Source organism: Myotis davidii, unplaced genomic scaffold (assembly GCF_000327345.1).
Source record: "Myotis davidii unplaced genomic scaffold, ASM32734v1 scaffold279, whole genome shotgun sequence".
NCBI classification, from domain to species: domain Eukaryota; kingdom Metazoa; phylum Chordata; class Mammalia; order Chiroptera; family Vespertilionidae; genus Myotis; species Myotis davidii.
In genome coordinates, this window is record NW_006291009.1 from 1,246,283 (window position 1) to 1,256,453 (window position 10,171).

Here is a 10,171-nt window from a genome sequence, read left to right on the forward strand (position 1 = left end):
CGAGCGAGGGGCGGGGCTGCGGGACAGGGTCGGTTTTACACGCGTAGCTGCTGTGCTCCTCCGAAGGATGCTCCTCCATTCGCGTCGGCTGCCGGTGCCCCAGCCTTAGATGCCCAAAGTGCACGGAGGGCTGTACCGTTTCTTTTCCTTTAGGCCGGCATTCCGAATCGATGCCCTTACTCCTTAACGCGTGTAAAGGAATTTCTGCTCCTTAAATTATCCTCTTGGTTTCCACGCTCTGGAGAATGAGATTCACAGCTGAATTCTCAGATGGCAAACCTACGTGGGGGTGGGGGTTAGGGAGTTGACGGCAATGCTGGAAATAACCAGGCGTGGATTTATTATGGAATATATAATATAGAAATAACAATTCTATATTTTATATTAGGTACAGTGGAACTGATGGATAGAAAAGGAGATTTATGTAAATACAAATGGAGTTATGAACCTTTGGGCCTAGCTGAGTGATCTTTATGTTGTCTATGTCTGTATGAGAATTAGAATATTTTGCATTAGTTATAGTTTTTCATTTAGTGTCTGTTTATTCAGCTTACATATATATGGGATTAGAATAAGTTTCTGAATTTGATCCTATTCAGAATTTATTTTTTAATATATTTTTATTGATTTTTTACAGAGAGGAAGAGAGAGAGATAGTTAGAAACATCGATGAGAGAGAAACATTGACCTGCTGCCTCCTGCACATCTCCTACTGGGGATGTGCCCGCAACCCAGGTACATGCCCTTGACCGGAGTCGAACCTGGGACCTTTCAGTCCGCAGGCCGAGGCTCTATCCACTGAGCCAAACCGGTTTTGGCCCATTCAGAACTTAGTATGACAGATTGATTTATTACATAGAAAGCAAGACAAACTAAATGAATAAGAGGTAACACAGGGATTTACTTTGTACTAATTTTCTATACATAACATTGGTTTTGTGTCATAGGCTGTGATCACCTGGGTTCTCATTTGAGTCCCTAGTGAAATTCATGGAGTACCTTGAGTAAATTTATCTGTGAAATCACTTTTTAAACAGAGGTAAAAGCAAACTTTTAAATTCTTCATAAATAGTGGAGCATGCTATATTTTAATAAAATGTACTTTCAGTGGAGCCAATGCTAGTGCTTGTTGCAAGGATTTTTTTTTTTATTAGTAAGTTGTACCTTGACTTTACATTCCCCATTTGTTTACCTGGGTTGGGTCCCAAGGCCTGTGAAATTATTAGTTTTCCTAACTTTTTTTTTTTTTTTTACAGGCAGAGAGTATGTTATTCCATCCTTGGCCCACAGATTTATGGCAGAGATGGTGGATTTCTTCATTCTCTTCTTTATAAAAGCAACTATTGTCTTAAGCATTATGCACCTCAGTGGAATAAAGTAAGTTAAGACTATTTGCAGCAGGAAGGTTTATTAAAACCTATCTAGAGATCTCATTTTGTTAAGTTCTTTTTATGCCTGCATGTGACTGTATGGATAATTGGTTTGCCAATGTCATGATTTCTTTATAGGAGCTTTGTGAGATTTTTTTCTTGTTAGTTTTAAGAAATAACTACAAAAATAGAATAACACAATAAATTCTGCCAGATCTGTGGGAATCTCACCTATCAAAAGTAGGTAAAAGGAGCCCCAAGCCTGGCTTGATTTTATTCAGCTATTTTCTTAGGCAGAACTCGTTTCGTCTTACTATGCATAAAGAGGTTTTGGTAGATGAACTATTAATAATCAGCTAGATGGCATTTCCAAATGGGATTGCTTATACTATCAGGAAAGTCCCCAAGTGAACTGAAAGCAAGCAATTTGTTTGAATAATCCTCCCCTCACATTAATAATCATAGTAATTATTACTAAGTACTCTACATATTAGGCACTGAACATATTAGGCACTAAACTCACCTCTTTTTTTCTTCAGAGCCTTAGACTGTAAATGCCTGTCTCCTCCATGAATGTCCCCTCCTCTAGACAAAAAATATCTGCTTTATTGGGCTTGCCGGGTACTTTGGCTTCTGGTTCCCAACTTTAGTCTTCTCGTAAAGCCCCTCTATGACAAGGCGAAGGGACCCCTCACTGAGCCTTTAGGTCCCAAGGCCAGCGTTCTTACCCCTTTAATGCTCTAAAAACTGCTCTTACCTCAGTGTCTTCTCACCTCCCCCTTCCCAAAGAACAACTTTCTTTTGAGCTCACCTCTTTATAGGGATTCTTTCTTAATCTTACCACCATATGAACCACAGAGCTTAATACCTCCATTTTATAGAGATTGAAATTTGGGTTTATAAGAAGTTAAAACTTCTTATTTACTAAGTTACAAAGGTAATAATAAGTGACAGAATCAAGATACAAACCCTTGTAGTCAGATTTCAGGGCTCTTTCCAGGAACCTGAGTGTTAACTGTGGTTCCTTCTCTCTCTTCCTTTCCTACCCTCTACATATCCAAATACCAACTCCTTTCTGTTGAATCTCCTGAATAGCCTTCAACCCAGACCATTTTTTATCATCATTGCTTTTCCCTAGTCCAGTTACTGTCATGCCTTGCCTGGATTATGGCAGAAGTTTTCTAACTGGTATTTCAGCCTTGTCTCCTGTTTTATCTTAATCCAGTCTCTGATATAAAACCAAAAATTGATTCTGCTCCTTTCCTGCCTTAAAATCCTTCCTTCACTGGTTCCTCATTGCCATCAGGTAAAGTTTTTTTTCATATGGTTTAACTTTAATTAAGATGCCCTTATTTCTTAATTATAGTTACCACTCATACTTAAGATTTGAGTCATATCAAACTGCTTATAGCTTCCATCACTCTTGCTTCAAGGTTTTCTCCCTTTGTTAGTCCCTCTCTCTGAAACTTCTCCCTTATTAGTCTGGCTAACTTCTCTTCATCCTTCAGATCTCAGCTTAAATGTCACTTCTGGAGAGCTTCACAAGTTAAATGTGCCTGGTATGTTTCCATAGTACACTATAATTTCCTATCGCAAGTCTTCATCTCACTTTATTATCACTTATTGTCCTACCCTCCCTGCTTGGTTAGAGTCCCATGAAAGCAGAGACCATGTTGAATTCACTCACCAGGGCTAGTACAGTGCCTGCTCATGATAGTGCTGCCTATTTGTTGAATAAGCTGTTTTGTGAAACACCTAAAGATTAGTTTAGAATTTGAAATAAAGTCTGTGACTAACACTAATGGGGGAAAAAAATCAATGCAACTGCTCTGATAATTCTTTATAACCCAACACTATTATTTTGTGTAGGGATATCTCTAAGTTTGCTATGCATTATATAATAGAAGAAATAGATGAAGACACATCAATGGAAGACTTGCAGAAAATGATGGTTGTGGCTCTTATATACAGATTACTAGTTTGTTTCTATGAGGTAAGCTACTGACTTCAGCAAATATTAATATTTAACTGTCTAATTTTAGTTTATCAACCCAAAACCAGTGGAAATTTAGTTAATCGTGCATTTGTCAAATGTCTACTTTTTTCAAATTTTCTTTAACATAAAACAAGTTAAAAAAAAAAACCTTTCTGCCCTCGGCACCAGTGTGGCTCAGTTGGTTGGAGCATTGTCCCATGCACTGAAAGGTTGCCAGTTTGATTCTTGGTCAGGGCACATACCTAGGTTTCAAGTTCAGGTCCCTAGTATGGGTGCGTACGGGAGACAACCATCTCTCTCTCTCTCTCCCAAATCAGTAAAATATATCATTGAGTGAGGATTAAAAAATAAATTTATTTTTAAAACTTTCTGAGTGGAGACATTTTATAATTTCGTTGTAATATATTTTAGTCTCATGGTCCAAAGATATATTTGTAAATTGGTTGTGGAAATTGAGATGTATTTTTCCATAGAAACAACTGGATCATAGAGAAATATTATAGTAGACAACTGGTAGTATTGAAAATGATCTCTTATATCTTCAGTAATACACATTAAAAGGTTAACCTTTGCGTATTCTGTGAAATTCCTCCGACTTGAAAATTTTAAAACATGAATAGCATGGCAGGAAAACTTAACCTTAAAATTGGTGTGGTTGAGCCCTAGCCAGGTACCTCAGTTGGTTAGAGGGTCCTCCCAGTATGCCAAGGTTGTGGGTTCAATCCCCAGACAGGGCATATACAGGAAACAACCAATGAATGCATGAGTAAGTGGAACAACAAATCAGTGTTTCTCTCCCTCCCCTCTTCCTTCTCTAAAATCAGTTTGAAAAAAACTAAAATTGGTATGGCTGAGCTAGTAAATTATTTTTAAATTATCCTTCTTTCCTTAGATAATTTGCATTTGGGGAGCAGGCGGAGCTACCCCAGGGAAGTTCCTGCTGGGGCTTCGAGTTGTGACATGTGACACGTCAGTGCTTATTGCACCAAGTCGGGTTTTAGTGATTCCTTCCTCAAATGTTAGCATTACAACGTAAGTTCTTATCTTAGTCTATTATATACTTATAAAAATGATAAATTTTTAAGTAATCAATACAGTTCATAAGTTATACCATTTAATATAGTATTTTTAAGATGTGTATTTTTTCTTCATGGCATACTGTAATAAATGGGCTTACGTTTATTAAGTTTATAACAAGAGTTTGAGTGTTTTTCAATCATATGATTGTAGACCCTTCTTCAGTATATATTTTCAAGAGAATCGTTTTATTAAATTTAAGTTACAATAAGGAAAGGATGATTTGGGTGTCGATGCTATCTATGCAGTGCTCCATGCCTAGTTTTTTAATTCTCTACTCTAGACCAGTGGTCTGCAAACTGCGGCTTCCGAGCCACATGCAGCTCTTTGGCCCCGAGTGTGGCTCTTCCACAAAATACCACGTGCGGGTGCGCACGTACAATGCAATTGAAACTTCGTGGCCCACGCGCAGAAGTCAGTGTTCTGTGGAAGAGCCACACTCAAGGGGCCAAAGAGCCGCAGTTTGCCGACCACTGGTCTAGACCTTTGGATAATGAATGGGTCAGTTACTGATCTGTCTTCAGTCTCCATTTGGTAATACCTGTCATCATCCCATTAGAATAGGCGGTAAGAGTTCTGGGAACTGTACATGCAACCTGCTTGTAATACTCCCAAGAGGCTGTTAGCATCTGCCTCTAGGGCAGTGGTTCTCAACCTGTGGGTCGTGACCATCGGAAAACACAGCGTATCAGATATTTACATTACGATTCATAACAGTAGCAAAATTACAGTTATGAAGTAGCAACGAAAATAATGTTATGGTTGGGGGTTACCACAACATGAGGAATTGTATTAAAGGGTCACGGCATTAGGAAGGTTGAGAACCACTGCTTTAGGGCAAGGTACAAATAGTGATAATAGAAGTTGTGGAGGGGAGTAGGTGGTAATCATTTGAGCAAAACAAGATACTGGTTGGAACTGCTGCCAGAATGATTCAGAGCTGGATTGTTAATAAAAAGGAAATATCAACAAAACTCTAGAAACTTACTTTTGCTGACATACTCAAAATTCCTTATAATTTTGTGTTTATAATAATCCTGTTAATGTAATGGCTAATGTTTATTGAGCATAAACTTAAAAACAGTGCATATGTATTAACTAATTAAATCCTAACAACCTTACAAGATAGGTACTATATGTACTCTTACCCCTTTTACAGATGTGGAATACAACTTGTGATTGCTAGAAAGTGGATCTAGTCTGGATCCAGAGCCCACTCTTAGCCACTGTGCTTTTCTGTAGCCTTTGAGGCAGAAACCTAACATTAGTAGGATAAGTCTCCATTCTGAGCTATTGTTGAAAGCCTTTTAAAGCTTTTTTAAATCACAGGATCCCACAAAATGCTGATAAAAAAAAAATACACAGTAATTTAAAATGTTAGTACTTCATAAAAGATAGAAAATGAGGCTGCAATAAGCATACTCAGTTTAGAAGATACAGAAACACAGGAATGGATGACTGTAGAAAAGGCAAGGCCCTAACCAGTTTGGCTCAGTGGATAGAGCGTCGGCCTGCGAACTAAAAGGGTCCCAGGTTCGATTCCGGTCAAGGGCATGTACCTTGGTTGCGGGCACATCCCCAGTAGAGAGTGTGCAGGAGGCAGCTGATCAATGTTTTTCTTTCATCGATGTTTCTAACTCTCTATCCGTCTCCCTTCCTCTGTAAAAACATCAATAAAATATATAGTTTTTTAAAAAAGGCAAGTAGTTTTCTTCTGGCAAAACACTATAAACTAGTTCACATTGTAAGACATTACTGCTTTTCATGTGAAAGTTCTAGTCTTTTATGTTGATGAAGTCTTTAGAACTAGTTGAGTTTGTTTGAAAATAACTCAGATATCAAAGGTAAAGTTCCTCTCAATTATGAATGTTTTAAATACATACTTTGGACTTGATAGGAAGATATTCATCTATATGTGGTGTGTATACAAATTATCTGATATTTTTTACTTCCTTTATTTTTAGGTCCACTATACGAGCATTGATCAAGAATTTTTCTATTGCTTCTTTTTTCCCTGCTTTCATCACACTGCTGTTTTTTCAGCATAATCGAACAGCCTATGACATTGTAGCAGGAACCATTGTGGTAAAAAGAAATGGGGTCAGATGATGCCCCCAAAAGCCCTGAATTCCACACTTTCTGGAATGATGACAAGACTAAATTATGTATCAAGGCCATCAGTATCCCTGGGTTACATTAATTGATGATTTAGAAATTAAAGCAGTCACTCCAGTGTGATACAGGTGACTATTCTGAAAGTATTGATTTTACTTGAATGCCAAAGAACTTTTCCAGAAGAAAAACCTGTTTGAATTCAAGTGTTAAAATTTTAGATAAAAAAGAAGTCAAGTGGTTTCATAATCAACAATGGACAAAATATACTAAGATCTAAGGCATTAGAATTTACTGAAAGCATTTTCAGCTTTGAAATCTCTAAATGAAACTTTAAGAATTTATTTTGGTTTATCCCAAAATGATGGAAAATGTCCAGTTGTGTTTTATAAACACATTATTCATCTTTTAGTTAACACTTCTTGGGGAAATTGTTGTCTTTGCTTTTTGGGGAGAATGGGGACACAAATTTGATAATCCACTTATCTCGCATCCCAGGAGGTAGTGAGTTCGCTGCAAGAGAAAGGGGCAAGTGAGGCAGGCCTAGCAGATCCCTTACCTAAAGTTTTAAAATCTGCACTGCAATTTACTGTGGGAATGATGTAACTTTACAACTATTGTCAATGCTTCAACATGTATTTTGGGGCAGAGTTTTGCATGATGATGAAAAAGTATTGTCATTGCTATATTAACATTTTTTTTAAAGAGAAGCTAAGTTAATGATTACTTTCAATGGGGGCGCTAATTTTTCATTGTAAATTTAACTTAAAATTCATGTGCAAGTATTTTCAGTGCTCCAAATCAAACTATAAATATGGGGGAGGGGAATTACTTCCATCAAATTGTTGCATATTTACTGTAAAACAATATTCCCAGTATGTGTGCAGCATGAAGTATTAGTGCTTTTCAGTGTTCTGAATATTACTTCTCTCTACACACAGGATATCTACACACTAGTTTCCTTCTAAATTTTATATAGTTCCATAACTTTTGAAACATCAAGTTAAATAATCTGAGTATTTCATGATTAAATACTGGTAACCTGTGAAATATTAGCAATTTCCCCATATGGACTGTTCTAAAACAAGGAAGAGAAGCATTTCCAGACATAATTCTAAGTTCTTTGGTTGTGTGAGCCAAGAGCTTGTATTTTGGGCCTGCCATGGATGATGTTTTGAAGGAAAAGTTAAGCTAAGTAACACTGTGTATTGCTATTTTATTTTCCTATTGAAGCAAAGTTGTTTCAAGTGTGTGGTTGCTTTTGTTAGATGATCCAGTTAGCTGTGTTGAGATATACCTGAACTAAAAGTTTTTGTTTCTTAGACATTTCTCCAACTCTGATAATCTTCAAAAAACAAAACACTAAACTGTGTCGGACAAGTTCATAAGTAGACTGCTTAAAGGGTCATTCTACGCTTTATTTTTGGTGTTAATTTTTATTAGCAAATGGAAGACATGTCTATCACTGTATCAGTTTTTAAAGTGGGTTTTTCTTTGATATTTAAAACCGAAAATATTCACATTTAATGGTTATAGAAACCTTAACAGTATCCTTATACCCTTTGTAAAACTGCATAAACCATGTTTTTTAAAATAAGTTATATTAAATACATCATCACAGATAGCCTGTCAGTTAAGTGTATCATAGTATTAAACAGTTCGTTCACTTGTAACCTCTGGGAAGTTGTTACGGCCCTTCACAATAAAAAGTAATAAAACTAAAACTTTATTAGAAATTAGGAAATGTTACATAAACTTACCACACACACACACACATTTTTGACACTGATTGAAATTCAAGTTGAAATGCCCTTCAGTCATGTAATTCTGGAATTTACCTTTAATGTATCATTTCCTCTCAGGTATTGGATGGTTTACCACCTAGGCTATTTTTATTTATATAATAAAACAACAAATAAGTAGTCTGGTTTGTTATACTTAAAACATTGTACATATTTGTAGATTCATTTAGATCCATCTCAGTATTCAAGTTATACTATATAACTATATAGTATTATTTTGTCTGCTTTTATAACAACAACAACAAAAAAATCCAACTCTATGTATGAATTCAGCCCTAAGGAAAAGATATTGATTCCCAAATAATTGAAAGTGACAAACGGGGAGGATGGAGGAGCCATTTTTTCTCTTGGAGTGGTGAAGAGTGGAGAATCCCTCTTTTCAGTACTTCCTATTTATTTAGTATATGTCTTAGAGAAATGCTGATTTTTCTGTGTCAAAGTATAATTCTCATGCTGAAGCTCTAGCCTAAAGGCAGAAAGTTATCTTCATAGTACAAACATTATTCATAACTTTTGTAACATAAACAAATACTGAAACAAAAATTAGGAGTCGAGCTGAGCGAGAACACACTTTCTATGAATGTCCCCTAAAAACCACAGGCCTTTAGGAAATCTCAGTACTCATTACCAAAGGTAACTTGAGTGTCTAGTTCATCTTGGGAAAGTCTGACACTAATATTCACCCTGGGCCTAGAGTAGGTATGTGTGAGTGATGGCAAGCCTTGTTTTTAGACTAATCTGTGACCACAGAAATAAAGCCAACACTTCTTAAAGTAAGCCTTTAAAATATTGCCCAACTGATACTTGAGTAGGACTGGTTCAGAAGTTACTTCTACCTAAACATTTACCTTCCAGTTTTACCCAAATATGTAGGATTGGGGGAAAATGTATTATATTAGAGGGCCACTTTGTCTGAATTATAAAAATGTATCTTCAGTGTTTTTTGTTTCAAATGGTAGTAAAATATTTTAACTCTAAAAGAAAGATGTTCCCTTATGTTTCACTAATGCATAAATATTTCCAGCAAAAAAGAAGGTAGGAGTTGGAAATTAATTTGTTACTTGGGAATAAAGGGCTTTTTGAGAGGACTGAGGGCATTAAATATTTTCATTCTGCATCTATCCTAGGCTCTTGTTTCTTTTGAAGAATATTTCTAAATAACAGTATTCCTAAAATCTGACAAGTATCATTTCAATTACTTGCCATTCCCCACCTCCCATACCAAAGTTTGAAATTTTTTCATGTACTAGTACTTGACTGGGTGAAGTTTGTCATTTCAAACTGTATATATCCTTGCAGCCATTATAGTAGGGCTTGACCCACAAATACCTGATGGCCTGCCTGGCCTATAAATAAATACAGCATTCTATTTTTAATAATTTGTATGCCACCAATTTATATTCTTTGTCTCAATAAATACTTGGTCACCAATGATTTTATGTTTTGCTTGTTTCATTGAGGTTTTAGAATCTCCAAAGGGAAAACTTTCTTCCAAATACAGCTTCCTGTCTTCAGAGTGGCCACTGCAGTCAACTAGAATGCTTTCAGAAATAGAGGACTACCAAAATCATCATCCACTTTTGGAATATATTATCTTAGCAAGTCATTCAAAAGTTGCCCATAGATGATTAGGCTTAATGTTAAACTTTCCTGTCTTAAAGTGGTTAACTACCTCAACTATCATGCAACATAGTAAGGACCCATACACATGAGGAACCAGAAATTCAAGTCACATAGCTAATAAGCTGGGCAATTTAAACCTAGTTCTGATCTCACACGCATTTCCTGTTCTAATCTTTATAAATCTAGAAGAC

At 36.3% G+C, this 10,171-nt stretch overlaps 1 protein-coding gene across 1 annotated transcript in view; it reads left to right on the top strand.

The window, feature by feature from the left end:
• Positions 1-9,791, top strand: part of FAM8A1 (family with sequence similarity 8 member A1) — a 14,450-nt gene extending 4,659 nt beyond the window's left edge. Inside the window, exons 2-5 of the mRNA XM_006764073.2 lie at positions 1,227-1,377; positions 3,240-3,363; positions 4,259-4,398; positions 6,408-9,791. Coding sequence (XP_006764136.2) covers positions 1,227-1,377; positions 3,240-3,363; positions 4,259-4,398; positions 6,408-6,552 — 560 coding nt within the window. The 3' untranslated portion in view covers positions 6,553-9,791. The remainder of the gene's footprint in view (positions 1-1,226; positions 1,378-3,239; positions 3,364-4,258; positions 4,399-6,407) is intronic.
• The last annotated feature ends 380 nt before the right edge of the window (positions 9,792-10,171 follow it).